This window comes from Pongo abelii, chromosome 5, assembly GCF_028885655.2.
Source record: "Pongo abelii isolate AG06213 chromosome 5, NHGRI_mPonAbe1-v2.0_pri, whole genome shotgun sequence".
Taxonomy (NCBI): Eukaryota; Metazoa; Chordata; class Mammalia; order Primates; family Hominidae; genus Pongo; species Pongo abelii.
The window spans coordinates 33,490,338-33,512,359 of record NC_071990.2 but is presented as its reverse complement, the minus strand read 5'-3'; the positions used below and the strand labels follow the sequence as shown (position 1 = coordinate 33,512,359).

The 22,022-nt window shown below is 45.6% G+C and overlaps 1 protein-coding gene across 3 annotated transcripts; it reads left to right on the top strand.

Moving 5' to 3' along the window:
• Positions 1–4: 4 nt before the first annotated feature.
• On the top strand, positions 5–21,820 carry VPS52 (VPS52 subunit of GARP complex). 3 transcript variants are annotated; one of them, NM_001374226.1, is given in 20 exon segments: positions 129–360; positions 1,670–1,754; positions 1,902–1,954; positions 2,134–2,209; positions 2,396–2,463; positions 2,764–2,939; positions 3,304–3,454; positions 3,745–3,845; positions 3,957–4,089; positions 4,215–4,272; positions 4,633–4,766; positions 5,237–5,392; positions 7,081–7,199; positions 7,484–7,607; positions 7,878–7,973; positions 8,102–8,209; positions 8,434–8,499; positions 20,137–20,248; positions 20,472–20,590; positions 21,112–21,820. In NM_001374226.1, coding segments are annotated over 20 exon segments (2,172 nt in total). In that variant the 5' UTR covers positions 129–270; the 3' UTR covers positions 21,259–21,820.
• The last annotated feature ends 202 nt before the right edge of the window (positions 21,821–22,022 follow it).

Sequence of the window (22,022 nt, the reverse complement as noted above, 5' to 3'; positions counted from 1 at the left end):
ACTTCCGGTGCGCCTTTCTTTACAGTTCGTAAGGTTCATAGGTATGAGAACAGCGAAGGTTCCGGGGCTAGTTTGTGCTTCAGACTTCCATATTTCCATTTGCAGTTGGGTGAAGTGGTTAGAGCTGAAAGGGGACAGCTGGAGTCAAACAACTTAACTCAAATATCTGGGAACGATTTCGCGCTGAGGAAGACCCTTTGGGACTTGTAGCTCCACTCCGGGGAACGGACTCGCCGTGACTGACAGTTGCCGGAAGTGAGGCTGCGGGGAATGGCCGCCGCTGCGACCATGGCGGCTGCCGCCCGGGAACTGGTGTTGCGGGCTGGGACCTCAGATATGGAAGAGGAAGAGGGCCCGCTGGTGAGAGCGCGGAGCTGTTTCTCTTCCGTAGTTCCAGTGCTCCTAGCTTCAGAAAGACCTGAGCTGGGTTTAGGCACAAGGGTGGGAACTTGGCTGCTACCCGTGATATTACCTGTTTGGCTCCCCGTACCCTTCCCTGTGATCGGACCCGACCCTGAGCGGGACCCTAGTGGCTGAAACTCATGTTCTGGGGCACAATTTCAACTTCACTCCACATTTTGGGGTAGAGTCAAGAACTAATATAATGTAAAGGTTAAGAACATGGCCTCTGGAGCCAGACTGCCTGGGTTCTAGTTCCATCTCTGTCACACACGCTGTGTGCCCTTGGGCAAGTTAACCAGCTTCTCTGTGCCATCATTTCTCACACCTATAAGGGGAGGAAGATAGAACCTACTGTATACATCGTCGTTAGGATTAGATGAATTAGTATGTGTAAGATTGCACCTGGCACGCAGGTAAACACTATGTGTTTTGACATTTCTAGAAAGCCTGGGGTTCCCCAGAGGTGTGATAGAACACCCAAGATGGCAGGAGTCTGAGGGTCTTAAATTTAAGTGCAAGTTCTGCTCTATTCTCTGCAATTCCTAGCTTTCCTCATTCGGTCATCTCCACTGTACTTTTTTTTTTTTTTTTTTTTTTTTTGAGACGGAGTCTTGCTCTGTCGCCCAGGCTGGAGTGCAGTGGCGCGATCTTGGCTCACTGCAGGCTCCACCTTCCGGGTTCACGCCATTCTCCTGCCTCAACCTCCCAAGTAGCTGGGACTACAGGCGCCCGCCACCACGCCCGGCTAATTTTTTGTATTTTTTAGTAGAGACGGGGTTTCACCGTGTTAGCCAGGATGGTCTTGATCTCCTGATCTCGTGATCCGCCCGCCTCGGCCTCCCAAAGTGCTGGGATTACAGGCGTGAGCCACCGCGCCCGGCCTCCACTGCACTGTCTTGTCTTTTACTTTTTTTTTTTTTCTTGAGACGGGTTTCCCTGTGTTACCCAGGTTGACCTTGAACTCCTGATCTCCTCAAACAGTCTTCCTGTCTCAGCTTCTAAGTAGTTGGGACTACAAGGAGCCGACCACCATGCTGGGCTACCTCCACTGTCTCACTGGATCGTCTCACTCCTTGTCGTATTCCTTACCCATCAGCACAAAATAGGAGAGTGGGTACGACGTGAGACTCTTAGAATTTTTCAAAGCAGTACCTGTGGCTCCCAGTAAAAGCAGCTCCTTCTCAATTGAAGGACTGGGGATATCCAATTATAGTTTTTCTTTCTGTCTTTCACCGTACCCTACTCCCATTAACTTATCCCTTTCCAGGCGGGTGGTCCTGGGCTCCAGGAACCACTGCAACTTGGGGAGTTGGACATCACTTCTGATGAGTTCATCCTGGATGAAGTGGATGGTAAGCGATGGCATGGGGTGGGTGCAGTACCTGTAACCTGAGAGGCATGGGGGCTGGAAGGAATAAGGTAGGGATTGGTGTGCAGATACTCAATGTGGGGAGAGGGAGCTGTGGAGCTGGACCCTTATGATAAACTTCTGTTTCCAGTTCACATTCAGGCAAATCTGGAGGATGAGTTAGTAAAGGAAGCTCTTAAAACGGTGAGGCTTTCCCCTGTACTAATCTGCCCTTCTATCTACTCTCCCCCAAAAGGAAAAACAACAGTCTCTTGCTTTTGTTGTATCAGCCTGGTATCTGACCCTTTAGTCCTTCACTGATTCTGTTACAGTATCCCTTTACTGAGACTTCCTTCTGACCTGTCATCTTTATGTTCTCCCAGGGTGTAGATCTCCGTCACTATTCAAAGCAAGTTGAGCTGGAGCTACAGCAGATTGAACAGAAATCCATTCGGGATTGTATCCTCCAGCAGAGGGAAGGGGTGGTGCTATTGACATGGGGATTCTGTGGCGTGTGGTACAGATGTCCCAGCTGGGGTCAACATCTCTGAGGTTTCTATCACTTCAAAGAGAAATTGGAGAGGTACTACAAATCTGAGGATCTCCCATCTTCACCATGAGGCCCCTTGACTTTTTGTGGGTCAGATATTCAAGAAAGTGAAAATATAGCATCTCTACACAACCAGATCACAGCCTGTGATGCTGTCCTGGAGGTTAGTAATTATGACCTGTGACCCCTAATAGCTACTCTGAACCAGATTATGGACTCTGGTGCCATTTTTAGGTCATCAGCCTCAAGATGGGGACAGGTTAGGGTCATTTTCAAGATGACTTCAGGAGCCTTTTTTGTTATTACTGCCATATTTAATGTTATTTCCTGATAATCTGGGGTGTCTCATCATCTGCCACCCTCAAGGACTGATAAATACTGAAGACTTCACAAAGAGTCTTTGGTGGCCCACTTATCCCCTACAAACCCTATAGCACTCCAGCAACATCTACCCTCCCTACAGCGAATGGAGCAGATGTTGGGAGCTTTTCAGAGTGACCTCAGCTCCATCAGCTCTGAGATCCGGACACTGCAGGAACAGTCAGGAGCCATGAACATTCGACTTCGAAATCGCCAGGCAGTTCGGGGGAAACTTGGGGAGCTTGTTGATGGTCTGGTGGTGCCTTCTGCTCTGGTCACGTGAGTTACCAGTTTGAAGGGTCATAATGTCCATAGCAGGTGGATGGGCTGGGGTGACCTACCCTATTTACCATATGGGTCTCCTGGCTCCAGGTTAAGTGCTTTTTAGAAATTAGTAGCCAGGTTAACCACCATTTCTTTAGGCATGCATTAGGCATCAGAGATTGAAATTAAGAATGATGTAAGATCAGGTGTATAGTGGGGAGGTCCAGGAATAGAAAACTTTGTACATGTGTCCTGACTGTATGGTACAATGCAAGGTGGTAGAGATGACAGGGGCTGGAGGTAAGGAGTGTAGTCTGGGTCTGGTTTAGGGATGTCTGGGTCTCCCTTGTAACTCATCCCACCCCTCCCTGCTAACCAGGGCAATTCTGGAGGCTCCAGTGACAGAGCCCAGGTTCTTGGAGCAGCTACAGGAGCTGGATGCCAAGGCAGCTGCAGTCAGAGAGCAGGAAGCTAGAGGCACAGCAGCCTGTGCAGATGTCAGAGGCGTGCTCGATCGGCTCCGGGTCAAGGTGGGAAGTAGGGATGGATACCCTGGAGGCTACTGGAAACAGCCTTCCCAAGATCTTCACTATGGATTTCCTTGGCAGAGCTCACTGTAGCCTGTCTCCAAGAACTTCACCCTGCCTTTTCTGGGCAGCCCCATTCTTGCCTCTCTGGGTTTCCCTGAAAATCTTGAGAAATACCAAAGAGATATTCACCACCCTTCTGCTTATGTTTACCATTTGTTGCTTCCCCCAGTTCCTCTCATACAGCAAAAGGGTTGCAGCTTCATGCCCTGTGTTTGGTTTCCCACATCTAGGCAGTGACGAAGATCCGAGAGTTTATTCTCCAGAAGATTTATTCCTTCAGGAAACCCATGACCAACTATCAGATCCCCCAGACAGCCCTGCTGAAGTACAGGTCACAACCCCAAGGAAGTGCATGGGATGGCCTTTGAGCTTTTGAGCAGCCTAGTGTGGGCATCTGGTTTCTTGGGAGACAGGTAGACTGACATGTTCCTGACCCCCCTAGGTTCTTCTATCAGTTTCTGCTGGGCAATGAACGAGCAACAGCAAAGGAGATCAGGGATGAGTATGTGGAGACGCTGAGCAAGATTTACCTGTCTTACTACCGCTCTTACCTGGGGCGGCTCATGAAGGTGCAGGTAAGGTCAGGAGGGAGAGGCATTCCTGGGCACATGGACTGGGAGGAGGGGACATCCCTGGGCAAGGAATATTTTATTGTGTTGTGGGAAGAGACGGTTATCAGTTCTCTTTTCTCTTTTCTTAGTATGAGGAAGTCGCTGAGAAAGATGATCTAATGGGTGTGGAAGATACAGCAAAGAAAGATATCCTAGTACTGGGGAACCCTCATGCCAGGCCTTGAGAGTGGGAGGACTTTCGACTCCAGCCACCAAGGCACTGCTCCTTACCTTTTCCTATGGGACTGAAACCTTTTAGAATGTGGTGAAAGCTATAGCCTCCCTCCCCAGAAAGATGCACACATTATTTTGACACACAGTTTTGCATATGACTGCAGGGGAGGGAGAGACACTCTGAAGCCCATTCACAGATGTCAGCACGTGGGGCCCTAGTACTGGGAAAGAGGGCTGGCTAGGCCATGTCTGCCTGTCTGGGGTCCCCGCAGATAGTGAGTCTTTGGGCCCAGTTATGGTCTCATTGTTTTCCCTGACTCTGACCCATCTTACGATTCTTCTCAAAGCCATCACTCCGCAGCAGGAACACCATTTTCACCCTAGGAACCCGTGGCTCTGTCATCTCCCCCACTGAACTTGAGGCCCCCATCCTGGTGCCTCACACAGCCCAGCGCGGAGAGCAGAGGGTATGAGGAGGAACAAGCTTCAGTCACGAAAGAGGCTCTGAGCATGGCGGGGAGGGAAGGCCAGACCTCAGGGCAGAGCTTCCCAACCTGCAGGCCCTGTCTTAATCCCCTTAGACTTGGGAGTGGCCTTCTCCAGTCACTCCAGCCTGCTGTGATGTGAAAAGAGCTGGGAACCATTAAGGGCATGCAGAGGGGAGAGACTAGATGAGGGGAATGACGGTCAGGGGCAGGTGTTGAGGTGGATGCAGGAGTAGCAACAGCAGGTGGGGGTAGGCCCTTTTTGTACCCCTATGTTCCCCTACCTTTTCAGTGCCCGTTCAGCTTGCTCTTAGACAGCCTGGACCTAGATAGATGCGAAGGGTCTGCTTAGCTCTTATTACTCAGGTTTACTGATTTTCCAGCCATATCCATGGGAAGTCAGTGTTGGGGTCCATCCCTTCTGTTTTTCTTCTTTACTCCTCCTTTCCCAGTATCCATTTGAGGCCCTCTTCCGCAGCCAGCACTACGCCCTCCTAGACAATTCCTGCCGCGAATACCTTTTCATCTGTGAATTTTTTGTTGTGTCTGGCCCGGCTGCACACGACCTGTTCCATGCCGTCATGGGCCGTACACTCAGCATGACCCTGGTAAGACTCCTGTTTCCTGTACTGTTCAACACCTTTGTCCCCAGTCTTCATCAGCAGCATAGTGGGGTCATGACTCTGGTAGAACTGAAATCAGGATCACCTCATTCTAAAATGTCTAAGCCTTGGCTGGGCGTGGTAGCGCACGCCCATAATCCCAGCACTTTGGGAGTCCAAGGCAGTAGGATTGCCTGAGCTCAGGAGTTTGAGACCAGCCTGGGCAACAACCTCATCTCTACAAAAAATGAAAAATTAGCCGGGTGTGTGTTGATGTGTGCCTGTGGTCGCAGCTACTTGAGATGCCGAGGTGGAAGGATTGCTTGAGCCCAGGAGGTCAAGGCTGCAGTGAGCCATGCACTCCAGAGTGAGACCTGTCTCAAAAAAAAAAAAAAAAAAGCCGGGTGCAGTGGCTTACGCCTGTAATCCCAGCACTTTGGGAGGCTGAGGCGGGAGGATCACAAGGTCAGGAGTTCGAGACCAGCCTGACCAACATGATGAAACCCTGTCTCTACTAACAATACAAAAATGAGCCAGGTGTGCGCGGCCTGTAATCCCAGCTACTCGGGAGGCTGAGGCAGGAGAATTGCTTGAACCTGGGAGGGGGAGGAGATTGCAGTGAGCCAAGATTGCGCCATTGCACTCCAGCCTGGGTGACAGAGCGAGACTCCATCTCAAAAAAAAAACTTGTTACTTAGACTTGTCACACTGTTACTCCCCATGAAATCCTCAGTGCGTAGGGTCCCTGAGACTACCCCTACTGCTGACCCACAGTCAGGCAATAGCACGTGAAAACTAAGGGTCCCCCAAATCTTGGTGCTCAAACCCCTGACCTAAGCTCAGCCCTGAACTCTGCTGTGATAGGCTTGTGATCATAGATCCTGGTGCGGCCAGGTGCAGTGGCTTACGCCTATAATCCCAGTACTTTGGAAGACCAAGGCAGGAAGATTGCTTGAGGCCAGGAGTTCGAGACCAGCCTGGGCAATGCGGCAAGACCTTGTCTCTACAAAAAATTTAAAAATAAACTTAACCAGGCATGGTGGTACACACCCATGGTCCCAGTTACTTGGCAGGCTGAGGTGGGAACATCACTTGAGCCCAGATGTTTGAGGCTGCAGTGAACTATGATTGTACCATTACAATCCAGCCTAGGTGACAAAGCAAGAACCTGTCTCTAAAGCCGAAAACACCGGGTGCAGTGGCTCACACCTGTAATCCCAGCACTTTAGGAGGCTGAGGTGGGCGGATTGCCTGAGGTCAGGAGTTCGAGACCAGCTTGACCAACATGATGAAACCCCATCTCTACTAAAAATACAAAAATTAGTTGGGCGTGGTGGCGGGCGCCTATAATTCCAGCTACTCAGGAGGCTGAGGCAGGAGAATTGCTTGAACCTGGGAGGCAGGCGGAGGTTGCAGTGAGCCGAGATTGCGCCACTGCATTCCAGCTTGGGTGGCAAGAACGAAACTCCATCTTAAAAAACAAAAAGCGAAAAACATAGATCCTGGTGGGTAAGGCAGTAAGACCACCTGGGTGGCAGTGGACAGGAAAGCAGGGGGCAGTTGCATTTTACATCTCTCCCTTCTGTCCTGTCCAGTGCATCATCCCCAAAGAAACACATGCGTTTGTTCATAGTCACTGAGGACAACAAACTGACATTCTCTTTTAATCCTCTGCTTGTTCCCCAATCACACAGAAACACCTGGATTCCTATCTAGCTGACTGCTACGATGCCATTGCTGTTTTTCTCTGTATCCACATTGTTCTCCGGTTCCGTAACATTGCAGCAAAGAGGGATGTTCCTGCCCTGGACAGGTCACTGAATTCTGGTCCTTGATGCCCAACAGGCCACGAACTCTCTTGATCTTGCACGACTCTATCCTGACCTTAGACTCCTACTGACCTGGTATCATCAACCTTTATTCCCATTCATTTTCTCTGGAGGCAGTACTGCTGCTTTTTGACTCACCTTTCTCCAACCACTGCCCCCCAACCCCCACAACTAGCTGTTGACCATTAAACTGAATGATGCCCCACTCCTTCCCATCCCCCTCCAACATTCCTTGCTGGCTGACCTCTGATTCTGATTAAGCCCACAGGTACTGGGAACAGGTGCTTGCCTTGCTATGGCCACGGTTTGAACTGATCCTGGAGATGAATGTCCAGAGCGTCCGAAGCACTGACCCCCAGCGCCTAGGGGGGTTGGATACTCGGCCCCACTATGTGAGGGAGGGCAAGGGTAACAAAGGGTTCTTGAAAGGCAGGGCTCTAAGCATCATTGTGGGGGTTGGCCAAGGTCACAGTTGTGTCATGGGCCATGCTATGAGCAGGCGTTCTGGGAGGGTGGTAAAACTCATGGTGAGTGGTGCACTGTGGGTAGGAGGGACTGGAGGTAGAGTTACATCACATGGAGGTGGGTTGGTTAAGGAAGTTGGGAGGTTGTGTTGGTTGGGCCAGGAGGTGGGTGTGATTTTCCTTCCCACTCTCTCCTAGATCACACGCCGCTATGCAGAGTTCTCCTCCGCTCTTGTCAGCATCAACCAGACGATTCCTAATGAACGGACCATGCAATTGCTGGGACAGCTGCAGGTGAGGGTCGGACAGGAGACACTTCCCAGCAGCAGGGCTGCTGCCAGTGGGTGGAGTCTGAGGAGGAGCCAGATGAGGCCCAGATGACCTTGCTTTCTGGTGTCACCTCTTCCTCTCTGCCTTTTCAGGTGGAGGTGGAGAATTTTGTCCTCCGAGTGGCAGCTGAGTTCTCCTCAAGGAAGGAGCAGCTTGTGTTTCTGATCAACAACTATGACATGATGCTGGGTGTGCTGATGGTAATAGATGCTCCTTCTCCTTGTCTTCCTACCCAGAAAATTCGGTTTCCCCCACTGCTCTGTTAGCTCTGTGAGGGCAGAGATGATGCCTGTCTTGTTCAGTGTTTTACTCTTGGAGTCTGGCACAGTGTCCAGCTTAGTACAATAAGTATGGAAGGAAGGGGACATCCTGAAGTGAAGGACTGCTTTCCCCAAACTAGACATTTCCCTTTGTCTTCCCTTAGGAGCGGGCTGCAGATGACAGCAAAGAGGTTGAGAGCTTCCAGCAGCTGCTCAATGCTCGGACACAGGTAGGGGTGTGGGGAAAAGGGAAGAGACAGCCTTGTGTGCTGTTTTCAGCTCTCTGTCTCTCTCTCTCTGTGTGTGTGTGTGTGTGTGTGTGTGTGTGTGTGTAGGGAGTGGCATAATGGACCTCAGGTATGTGGAATTACTGTAACTCTTAATTCACAACATACTGTCATTATTGGTATATTTTATTTTATTTTATTTTGTCTTTTTTTTTTGAGGCAAAGTGTCACTGTGTCACCCAGGCTGGAGTGCAGTGGCATGAACATGGCTCACTGCAGCCTCAACAGCCTGGGCTTAAGTGATCCTTCCACCTTAGCCCCCTGGGTAGCTGGGACCACAGGTGCGAGCCACCACGCCTAGCTAATTTTTTATTTTTAGAATGAATTTTATTTTTTTCTTTATCCATCCTCTCAAGCGTTTATCCTTTGTGTTATAAACAATCTGATTACACTCTAAGTTATTTTAAAATGTACAATTAAGTTATAATTGACTATAGTCACCCTGTTGTGCTGTCAAATAGTAGGTCTTATTTATTCTTCCTATTTTTGTTTGTACCCATTAATCATCCCCACCTTCTCCCCAGCCTTCCACTAGCCTTCCCAGCCTCTGGTAGCCATCCTTCTGCTCTCTTCATACATGAGTACGTGAGTTCAATTGTTTTGATTTTTAGATCCCACAAATCAGTGAGAACACATGACGTTTGTCTTTCTGTGCCTGGCTTATTTCACTTAATATAATGATTTCCAATTCTATGCATGTTGTTGCAAATGACTGAGTCTCATTCTTTTTTATGGCTGAGTAGTACTCCATTGTGTATATGTCCCACATTTTCTTTACCCATTCATCTGTTGATGGACACTTAGGTTGCTTCCAAATCTTAGCTATTGTGAACAACACTGCAACAAACATGGGAGTACAGATATCTCTTCAATGTACTGATTTCCTTTCTGTTGGGTATATACCCAGCAGTGGGATTGCTGAATCATATGGTAGCTCTACTTTTAGTTTTTTGAGCCACCTTCAAACTGTTCTCCAAAGTGTTTGTACTAATTTACATTCCCACCAACAGTGCATAAGGGTTCCCTTTTCTCCACATCCTTGACAGCATTGTTATTGCCTGTCTTTTGGATAAAAGCCATTCTGACTGGAGTGAGATGAGATCTCATTGTAGTTTTGATTTGTATTTCTCTGATGATAGTGATGGTGAGCCCCTTTTCATATATGTCTGCCATTTGTATTCTTTTGAAAAATGTCTATTCAAATCTTTTGCCCATTTTTTAATAGGATTATTAGACTTTGTCATGTAGAGTTGTTTGAGCCCCTTATATATTCTGGTTATTAATCCCTTGGCAGATGGGATTTGCAAATATTCATTGTCTCTTCACTTTGTTTCTTCAGCTGTGCAGAAGCTTTTTTTTTTGAGATGGAGTTTTGCTCTTGTTGTCCAGGCTGGAGTGCAATGGTGAGATCTCAGCTCACCGCAACCTCCGCCTCCCAGGTTCAAGCAATTTTCCTGCCCCAGCCTCCTGAGTAGCTGCGATTACAGGCATGTGCCACCATGCCTGGCTAATTTTGTATTTTTAGTAGAGATGGGGTTTCACCATGTTGGTCAGGCTGGTCTCAAACTCCTGACCTCAGGTGATCTGCCTAGCTCTGTCTCCCAGAGTGCTGGGATTACAGGCGTGAGCCACCGTGCCCAGCTGTGCAGAAGCTTTGTAACTTGACGTGATCCCATTTGGCCATTTTTGCTTTGGTTGCCTGTGCTTGTGGGGTATGGCTCAAGAAATTTTTGCCCAGACCAGTGTCTTGGAGATGTTCCCCAGTGTTTTCTTGTAGTAGTTTCATAATTTGGTCTTAGATTTAAGTCTTTAATCCATTTGATTTGGTTTTCATATGTGGCGAGAGATAGGGGTATAGTTTCATTCTTCTGTGTAATGGATAGCCAGTTTTCCCAGCACCATTTATTGAAGAGACTATCTCTCTTTTTTTTTTTTTTTTCAGACGGAGTCTTGCTCTGTCACCTAGGCTGGAGTGCAGTGGTGCAGTATTGGCTCACTGCAACCTCTGCCTCCTTGGTTCAAGTGATTCTCCTGCCTCAGCCTCCTGAATAGTTGGGATTACTGATGCCTGCCACCACACCGGGCTAGTTTTTGTGTTTTTAGTAGAGACAGGATTTCACCATGTTGGCCAGGCTTGTCTTGAACTCCTGACTTCAAGTGATCCTCCCACCTTGGCCTCCCAAGTGCTGGGATTACAGGCGTGAGCCACCGTGCCTGACCAAGAGACTGTCTTTTCCCCAGTGTATGTTCTTGGTACTTTTATCAAAAATGAGTTTACTGTAGGTGTGTGCCAGCTAATTTTTTAATTTTGTAAAGACAGTTGTCTTTACAAAAGACAACTGTTGCCTGGGCTGGGCTGGTCTGGTCTTGAATTACTGCCCTCAAGTGAAAAATCTTATGATTCTTTTTTTTTTTTAGAGATGGAGTCTCACTCTGTCTCCCACACTGGAGTGCAGCGATACAATCTCAGCTCACTGCAACCTCCGCCTCTCAGGTTAAGTGATTCTCCTGCCTCAGCCTCTGAGTAGCTGGGACTACAGGCACGTGCCACCATGCCCAGCTAATTTTTGTATTTTTAGTAGAGATGGGGTTTTACCATGTTAGCCCAGCTGGTCTTAAAACTCCTGACCTCAGGTGATTCACCCGCCTCAGCCTCCCAAAGTGCTGGGATTACAGGCATGAGCCACTGCACCCGGCCGAGATTCTGTTTTTAATGACACTGAAAAACAGAATGAATTTTTGTTTTGGCATATATATAGCTCTACTTTTAAAAGCAAGAACACACACAAAAAAGGGGAAAAAAAGCAAGAACACAATAAATGCAACATTTAGATCAACGAGTACCTGTGCACGAGAAGCACAGGGATGGTTTCAGTAGGATTTCATAGTTTGATGGTGACTTTTGCCAAGCTGCTACTTCTTGGATTGTGTGGTGTGTCTGTGAGTGTTTATATCATTAAAAAACAAAACAGCCACTGCACTAGGTTGTTTTATTTTTTAATGATATAAACACTGATGAGACAAGGCAAGAAAACAGCAAGGCAAAAAAAAAAAAAAAAGAAAAAGAAAAAGCCAGGCATGGTGGTATGCACCTGTAGTTCTAGCTATTTGTGAGACAAAGGCGAGAGGACCACTTGAAATCCAGGAGTTCAAGGTTATAGCGAGCTATGATCATGCCATTGTAGTCTACCCTTGGCAACAGAGCAAGACCCTGTCTCAAACAGCAAAACAAAACAAAAAACTCCAGAATCACAGGATTTTTTTCATGCATAATTTTTCTAATAGTGTCATGTTATTGCATATGGCTGTAGCTCATTCCTTTACACTGCCATATATGACTTATGTGATTAAACATATTCTATAAATGGATTGTTTCCAGTTTCTTGCTTCTGTGAGCATTGTTTTATGATCATGTCTTTTAGCACACATAGATATTGATTATCTTCATCAAAAGTTTCTCTTGGGTATAAACCTAGGACAGTAGTCTTGCTACTTATAAGATATGCAGTATTAGTCTTTATGAGACAATGATAAATTGTTTTCCTAAGTAGTTCCTTCTCACCAGCAATATGTAAGAATTCCTACTGAGCCACATTTTCTCCAACATGTGGTATTATCAGATCTTTGCCATTTTTTTTCCTTTTTTTTTTTTTAGAGACCAAGGATGCTGCTAAAGATGCTCGGGATCAGAAATATTTCAGATTTTGATTTTTTTCGGATTTTGGATTACTTGCATTATTTTTACTGGTTAGCATCTGTAGTCTGAAAATCTGAAATCCTCCAAAGAGCATTACCTTTGAGCATCATGTTGATACTCAAAAACTTCTGGATTTTGGAGCATTTTGGATTTCAGATTATTGGATTAGGGATACTCAACCTGTATTTCAGTGGGTCTTTATTTGTAATTTCCTGATTACTAATAACATTGAGCATCATTTCAAATGTTTAGTAACTATATGTAGGGGTTCAGTCAGGCTGGTGGGAAAAATATTAGTTACGATAGCCACAAACCCTCTTGGAAGGCCTAAGAGTTTGCATAACTTCGGTAATAGATATGGTTGAAGGCGACCTGATCTTTACCTTTAGTTAAATAAATTAGAGTAATAACAAAGGAATGTGGGGAAGTTATCTAGCTAGCTTGTTTACTCATGTGGTCTTAAGACTAACCTTTGATGTACTGCAGGTGCTTAACTGCTTTCTACTCAGGAAGTCCACAATGTCAGTTACCCTGTAGTGGTGTTGACTCAAGTCTTTGTCAATTAATCTTTACTGAATAAATGCAAGTCTCACTAGCTGGTCAGGGCCGCCATTGCAACTGTTTACAGTACTCTCCAGGGAGTCTGTAAACAGCCTGGACACACTCAGCTGGACTGGCAAAGCAGAGTATCTGTGTGTCAGTGTACCTCATTCATCCATTGCCGGGTCAGGGGTCTGCAAGGGACAGACTCCCCGAAGTTGGTGCTCTGTGTGAGGAGCGTCACCACAACTATACAATTTTTTTTTTTCTGTAAAATGGCTGTCATAGCATTTGACCTTTTAAAAATCGGCTTGTGGCTGGGCAGAGTGTACACCTGTAATCCCAGCACTTTGGGAGGCTGAGGTGGATGGATCAGTTGAGGCCAGTAATTCAAGACCAGCCTGGCTAGCATGGCAGAACCCTGTCTCTACTAGAAGTACAAAAACTAACCAGGCATGGTGGCGCATGCCTGTAGTCCCAGCTCCTCAGGGGCGCTGAACCTGGGAGGCAGAGGTTGCAGTGAGCCAAGATTATGCCACTGCACTCCAGCCTCAGTTACGGAGCGTGACTCTCTCAAAAAATAAAGAAAAAAATAAGTCTGCTAGTATTTTTGATTTATACGAGTTCTTTGCATCATCTACATACTAATCTTGTTGATTATACATAAGTTACAGATTATCTTTTAGTATGTATCTTTTTACTTTTTTTTTTTTTTTTTTGGTGAGATGAGGGTCTTTCTATGTTGCCCAGGCTCCTGGGCTCAAGAGATCCTTGCACCTTTTTTTTTTTTTTTTTTTTTTGAGATGGAGTTTCACTCATGTTGCCGAGGCTGCTGGAGTGCAATGGCGTGATCTCAGCTCACTGCACCTCCGCCTCCTGGGTTCAAGCACTTATCCTTTCTCAGCCTCCTGAGTAGCTGGGATTACAGGCGCGTGCTACCACGCCCGGCTAATTTTTGTATATTTAGTATAGATGGGTTTTGCCATGTTGGCCAGGCCAGTCTTGAACTCCTGACCTCAGGTGATCCATCTGCCTCAGCCTCCCAAAATGCTGGGATTACAGGCATGAGCCACCGCGTCCAGCCTTTGTTTTTTTAATGTTGCTTTTTGATGAAAGAAATTTGTAATTTTAATATGATTGAATTTATCTGTCCTTCATTTTTATGTCTTTGTTTTTAGTAAGAGTCTTGCTCTGTCACCCAAGCTGGAATGCAGTAGTGTGATCATGGCTCACTGTAGCCTCAACCTCCTGGGCTCAGGCAACCCTCCTGCCTCAGCCTCCCAAGTAACTGGGACTACAGGTGTGTGCCATATGCCCAGCTAATTTTTGTTGTTGTTGTTGTTTTGTAGAGAGAGTCTCACTATGTTGCCCAGGCTGGTCTCAAACTCCTGGGCTCAAGTGATCCTCCCGCATCAGCCTCCCAAAGTGGTGGGCTTACAGCCACCATCTACCACGCCTGGCTATTTTTGTCCTGTTTAAGAAATTCCTGGGCTGGGCGTGGTGGCTCATGTGTGTAATCCCAGTACTTTGGGAGGCCAGGGCGAGTGGATTATGAGGTCACGGGATCAAGACCATCCTGGCCAACATGGTGAAACCCCGTCTCTACTAAAAATACAAAAAAAATTAGCTGGGCGTGGTGATGTGTATCTGTAGTCCCAGCTACTCATGAGGCTGAGGCAGGAGAATCACTTGAACCAGGGAGGTGGAGGTTGCAGTGAGCCAAGATTGTGCCACTGCACTCCAGACTGGTGATAGAATGAGACTCCGTTTAAAAAAAAAAAAAAAAGAAATTCCTTATTACTCCAAGGCCAGAAAAATATTATGCTACATTTTCTTCTTAGTATTGTAGAATTTTGGCCAGGTGCAGTGGCTAAAGCCTGTAATCCCAGCACTTTGGGAGGCCAAGGCAGGAAGATTGCTTGAAGCCAGGAGTTCGAGACCAGCCTAGGCAGCATAGTGAGACCTCATCTCTACAAAAAATTAAAAATATATATTAGCCAAGCATAGTGGCACACACCTGTAGTCTCTGCTACTCAGGTAGCTGAGGTGGGAGGATCACTTGAGCCTGGGAGGTTGAGGCTGCAGTGAGCCCTGTTTGTGCTGCTGCACTCCAGCCTGGGCAACCGAGTGAGACCCTGTCTCAAAAAAATAATAATAAAATTAAAGAATAAACAAATATATATATAGAATTTTTTTGTTACCTTTAAGTCTCAAATTTACTTGGAATTAATTTTTGTGTATGATGTGAGGTAGGGATCTATTTCTTTTTTTTATGTGGATGGTTGGCCCAGAACCATTTATAGAAAATCTTTTTCTTTTCTTTCTGTTTTTTTTTTTTTTTGAGACAGAGTCTCACTCTGTCACCCAGGCTGGAGTGCAGGGCCACAATCTCAGCTCACTGCAACCTCTGCCTCCTGGGTTCAAGTGATTCTCCTGCCTCAGCCTCCTGAGTAGCTAGGATTACAGGCATGTGCCACCACACCCAGCTAATTTTTGTATTTTTAGTAGAGATGGGGTTTCACCATGTTGGCTAGGCTGGTCTTGAAAAGTTTTCACATTTTAAAAAGTCTTTAAGGATTTTGATTAGAATTACATCATTGTCTATAGATTAATTTGGAAGAATTGATACTTTATGATATTGAAACTTCCTATCCATGATCATGATCATGGGCTCCCTATCCTTTTTTTTTTTTTTTTTTTTTGAGACAGGTTTTGCTGTGTCACTCAGGTTGGAGTGCAGTGGCACAATCATAGCTCACTGCAGCCTTGAATTCCTGGATTCAAGTGCTTCTCCTGTCTCAGCCTCTCAAGTAGCTAGGACTAGAGGCACACAGCACCACACTTGGCTTTTTTTTTTTCTGTAGAGAATACAAAATTTAAAAATTTAATTTTTTGTAGTGTCTCACTAAGCTGGGATTACAGATGTAAGCCACTCCACCTGGCCTCCTCCTCCAATTTTTAAGATAGTTTTTTAATGTCTTTTGATAACCTTTTTAAATTTTCAGCACAAAGACACTGTAAGTCGTTTGCCATATTTTTAGGTGGGTATAATACGTATGTTTAGTCCTACTAGGAATAAATACATCTTTTCTAGTCTTTTGTCTTTAACGTCTTATGTTTTTGATTTCTTATTCTACTGGCTAACACTCCCAGGATGATGTTTAGAAGTTGAATAGAAAGGTGATAATGAGAACCCTTTTCATATTCCTGATTTTGAAAGAATTGTTGCTGGCACTGTGGCTCATTCCTGTAATCCCAGCACTTTGGGATGCTGAGATGGGAGAATCTCTTGAGCCCAGGAGTTTGAGGGGATCAGCCTGGGCAACATAGTGAGACTCCATTTCTTTTCTTTTCTTTTTTTTTTTTTTTTAAGACAGAGTCTCCCTCTGTCACCCAGGCTGGAGTGGTGCAGTGGTGCGATCTCGGCTCACTGCAAGCTCCGCCTCCCGGGTTCATGCCATTCTTCCTGCCTCAGCCTCCCGAGTAGCTGGGACTACAGGTGCCCAGCACCATGCCCAGCTAATTTTTTGTATTTTTAGTAGAGATGGGGGGTTTCACCGTGTTAGCCAGGATGGTCTTGATCTGACCTCGTGATCTGCCTGCCTTGGCTTCCCAAAGTGCTGGGATTACAGGTGTGAGCCACCATGCCCGACTAAGACCCCTTTTCTTTAAAAAAAAAAAAAAAAGCCAGGCGTAGTGGCATGCACCTGTAGTTCTAGCTGCTTGGGAGGCTGAGGCAGGATCATTGCAGGAGATTAAGGCACCCACAAAGATGCAGTTAAACCAGTTGTTTCTGCTGAGAGCAGCTGGGATTTGTCACTGGATTTGCCAGGTATAGAGACTCGCCAGCTGCCATCAATGCTTCTGGTCCTTTTTGGTCAGCTGCTGCTTCATACTACGTAGGAAAGATTGTTAAAGCCCAGTGCACTGTTTCCTCTGGTCACTCCTCTGCTATCAAGGTGTTCTCTTTTGCGTAATAGAAAGCTTAAAGTTCGTCTAAGTCCAGACCAGTACTCCTATAGGAATATAATGCATGCCACAAATGTGAGCCACTTAAATAATTTTAAATTTTCTAGAAGCTACATTAAAAAGTAAGGAGAAACAAATGTGAGCCACTTAAATAATTTTAAATTTTCTAGAAGCTACATTAAAAAGGAGAAACAAATGTGAGCCACTTAAATAATTTTAAATTTTCTAGAAGCTACATTAAAAAGGAGAAACAAATGTGAGCCACTTAAATAATTTTAAATTTTCTAGAAGCTACCTTAAAAAGTAAGGAGAAACAGATTAAATAATTTTTTAAACCACTACATCCAAAATATTATTATTTCAACATATAATCAATAAAAAATAGTACTGAGGCCAGCACGGTGGCTCACACCTGTAATCCCAGCACAGGCCAAGGCAGGGAGGATCGCTTGAGCCCAGGAGTTTGAGACCAGCCTGGACAACATGGTGAAACCCCATCTCTACAAAAAATAAAAAAAAAATGAGTGGGGCGTGTTGGCACATGCCTGTTAGTCCCAGCTACTCAGGAGGCTGAGGTGGGATAATCACTGAGCCAGGAAAGTTGAGGTTGTAGTGAGCTGTGATTGTGGCACTGCACTCCAGCCTGGGTGACAGAGCAAGACCCTGTTTCCGAAAAAAAAGATATACTTAAAATGTATTCCAATATGAAGTCTTCAAAATCAGGTGTATATATCATGCTTACAACACATTATATAATTTATGGCTCCTGCCTAGCAGGGGTCATCACTGTTAGTTCAACTTTTCTTTGGCAAGTCTACTCCCTGTGCCCCACCGTACACTGCTACATTGTTGTTTGTATATGTGTGTGTGAGACTGTATTTAGGCAACTGTCATAGGTTGAATTTGGTTATTTAATCTCTGTCCAAAATCACATCACAAAGATGCCTTGATTATAGAAAGATCCTTCCTTGCAGCATATTAGTTATTTGACACCCTCAGTGGATATAAGTGAATATTTTGAGGGAAGAATAGAAAAGATACACTTATTTTATTTATTTATTTATTTTTTGAGACAAGTTGCTGCTCTGTTGCCCAGGCTGGAGTGCAGTGACATGATCTTGGCTCACTGCAACCTCTGCCTCCCGGTTCAAGCGATTCTTCTGCCTCAGCCTCCCTGAGTAGCTGGGATTACAGGCATGTACCACCACACCCGGCTAATTTTTGTATTAATAATTTATTTTTAAATGGAATAATAATTTCACTTTCTTCTTACCAGATCTTGCTGTCTGGGTTGTTTGCTTTTATGAGTTTTTTTGTTTGAATCTCCCTTTTACATTAAACAAAAATTAACATTTTATTATGGGAAATTTCAATATGCTATTAGAAAAGCATAGTGAACCCCCAGGCATCATCAGTGATATTCAGTGTATAGCAGTTCATGGACAGTTTTGTTTCATCTATACCAACACCTATTGGTTATCCTCCTTCTGTGTCCCCCAGTTACTTTGAATTAAATCTTACACATATACAGGTGAATATTATCACTTCATCTGTATCAGAATGTTTTTATTTTTTATTAAGAAAATTATTTTTGAGATAGGGCCTTGCTGTAGTGCCCAGGCTGGAGTGCAGTAGGATGATACAGCTCCTTGCAGCCTAGAACTCCTGGGCTCAAGTGATCCTCCCACCTCAGCCTCCTAAGTAACTGGGACTACAGGTGTGTGCCACCACACCTGGTAACAGAATGGTTTTAAAAACTACAATACATTATCACACTTAAAAAAATTATCTTATTTAAAATAACTATTCAGATTTCCCCAGTTATTTCATAAATGATTTTTTTTTTTTTTTTTTGAGACAGAGTTTCACTCTTGTCGCCTCCAGGCTGGAGTACAATGGCCCGATCTTGGCACACTGCAACATCTGCCTCCCGGGTTCAAGCAATTCTCCTGCCTCAGTCTCCCGAGTAGCTGGGATTATAGGCACCCACCACCACGCCCAGCTAATTTTTGTATTTTTAGTAGAGAGGATTTCACCATGTTGGCCAGGCTGGTCTCAAACTCCTGACCTCAGGTGATCTACCCACCTCAGCCTCCCAAAATGCTGGGATTACAGGCATGAGCCACTGTGCCTGGCCTTCATAAATGATTTTTATGATTCAAATCAGGATCCATATAAAGTCCATATATGTGTCTTTTTTTAATCTATAGATTTCCCTTCCATCTCCTCTGCAATTTATTTTTGGAAGAAACTGAGTTATTGAGTCATTTGTCATCTAGAATGATGTACAGTTTAGATTTTGCTGACTGCATTCCATGGTGTGGCCAAACTTCCTCTGTCTGGTGTATTTCTCATAAATGTGTAATTAGATGGAAAGGCCTGATCAGATTTAAATTTTTTTTTTTTTTCTACAGGGATATTTGAGAGGTAGTGGTATGTATTTCCATCAGGAAGCACATAATGTCTTCTTGGCTCTCTTTGTGATGTTAGTAGCCATCAATTTCAGTGCCTAGATACATTAATTAGATTTCTGTATCTCCTACTATCTCAAAATTTTCCTTCTTCTGTCTGTGCTACATTCTGAGTCCTTTCTTCAATTATAAATTCTAGTTCATTGTATAATTCTTGTTAATCTGTTGGCTTTCTAAAACTGGCTTTTCATGTCTAAAAAAATTTCCTTTTTTCAAGTCTGTTCATTCCTAATAGTTCTTACTAATTGGTCATTTTTACATCCTTAACTTTTTTTTTTTTTTTTTTTTGAGATGGAGTCTTGCTCTATCGTCCAGGTTGGAGTGCAGTGGCACGATCTCTGCTCACTGCAACCTCCGCCTCCCAAGTTCAAGTGATTCTCTTGCCTCAGTCTCCCGAGTAGCTGGGATTATAGGCATCTACCATCATGCCCAGCTAATTTTTGTATTTTTAGTAGACACGGGGTTTCATCACGTTGGCCAGGCTGGTCTTGAACTCCTGACCTAGGTGATCTACCCGCTTCAGCCTCCCAAAGTGCTGGGATTACAGGCGTGAGCCACTGTGCCCGGCCTAGCCTTAACTTTAGACATTGCACACGGTACAACTGCTATCCATATCGGATAGTTCTAAGGTCAGCAGCTATTGCTTATTGTGTCTGCTAACTCTCTTGGTAGCTGCCCTTCTTTTGTGTCTAGTGATCTTTGAGTTCATTGTTTGATCTTAACCAGGGGAACTGTATGGGCCAAAATTAGGATTGAGGATATTTTTCTCCATAGAGGATTTCCCTTAACTTTTGCAGCAGCTGAAAGATGCCATTCACATGGATCTACATTAGTCATGATGCCAGAATTGGGCAAATCTGCTGACACCAGGACACCTGTGTATATGTGTTTGTGTCTTTCCAGGAATTCATTGAAGAGTTGCTGTCTCCCCCTTTTGGGGGTTTAGTGGCATTTGTGAAGGAGGCTGAGGCTTTGATTGAGCGTGGACAGGCTGAGCGACTTCGAGGGGAAGAAGGTATGAGGAAAATATGGCAATGATGGGATCAGTGGTAAGGGAAGTGGAAAAGAAAAATGAAAGGATGCAGATTACATGGTGGGGGAATAGAGTATGAAAGACTGGATTGAGAGAATACCAGAAAAGAGGGTTTGATGGTAAGGATGGCTATACCTTGGGGAGAACTTAGTGGAGATGAAGATCAGCCAGATCCCTCTCTGACACTGTTTCCTCCTGCTATTAGCCCGGGTAACTCAGCTGATCCGTGGCTTCGGTAGTTCCTGGAAATCATCAGTGGAATCTCTGAGTCAGGATGTAATGCGGAGTTTCACCAACTTCAGAAATGGCACCAGTATCATTCAGGTGACCTGCAAGTCCCAGGCCCCACTCAGATCCCCCATCATTATTTTCCCCCATCTTTTTGCTGGGCTCAGCATCATCTAAGTGACCCTTGGTCTTCAGTTACTAGTTGTGCCCAAAGTTCCGTATGAGCCCTAACCTGATTCTTTTTTTGTTTGTTTTTTTTTTTTGAGACAGAGTCTAGCTCTGTTGTCCAGGCTGGAGTGCAGTGGCACAATCTCGGCTCACTGCAACCTCTGCCTCCCAGGTTCAAGTGATTTTCCTGCCTCAGCCTCCCAAGTAGCTGGGATTACAGGCACCTGCCACCACACCCAGCTAATTTTCATATTTGTAGTAGAGATGGGGTTTCACTGTGTTGGCCAGGCTGGTCTCGAATTCCTGACCTCGTGATCTGCCCGCCATGGCCTCCCACAGTGCTGGGATTACAAGTGTGAGCCACTGCGCCTGGCCGCCTAACCTGATTCTTAATCATCACTATTAGCACCATTTTACAGTTTGATCCCTCAATGACTTTCTTTGACCAGGGAGCGCTGACCCAGCTGATCCAGCTCTATCATCGCTTCCACCGGGTGCTGTCCCAGCCGCAGCTCCGAGCCCTCCCTGCCCGGGCTGAGCTCATCAACATTCACCACCTTATGGTGGAGCTCAAGAAGCATAAGCCCAACTTCTGATGTGCTGGAAACCGCCCTGAGATCTGCCAGTCATCTCCATGGACTTCTGCACCCCATTCCATACCCTTCTTCACCTGGGGTCCCCCTTCCAGTTTTCCCCTTGCTTCCCAGGCCCTTGACATGGCTTACTTGCCTTCACTCCCAGCACCTTGCCCAACAGGATAAGCTGGATCCCCTTGGCCTTCTGAATATCCCACTGTCTTCAGGTTTCCCAAGACCACTTCCCTGTGGGCTTCCAAAATGGCCTTTATCATTTCTCCAGTCTGTCACCTCCTTTCCTGCTCCCATACACCCAAGGCTTGTTTCTTCCCCTGTAAAAACCTTCACTGCCTCAGTCTCTGGTTTATTCAACTGGTCACCATGTCCTGAGGCATGAAGCCTCAGCTCTTGGAATTGCTGGCAAGGGGTGACTGCCTCTAAGTCATTGTGTTTTTCAAAGTGATTTCTTTTCTGTAGCTTTTTGACCTAAGATCTCAGCAATTTGAACACTAACCTCTCCCCTCCTGGCTCAAGAATTACTCTGAAGTCAGTCTGCAGAAAATAAATATTTAATATGACATGACACTTCTCCCATTTCCTTTCTCCTTCCTCCTGAAGGTTTTCAGGTGGCCCCATCTCTAGAGTGACCTTTCCTTTCTGACTACTTCCTGGGCTTACATCCCTTCTGGTGGGTGTAACCTCTAACCTCTAGCTACTTCCAGGCCATTGGAGGAAGATGGCCCCTGGCTAAAATAGCAGATGCTGCAAGGGCTGAGAACCAGGCC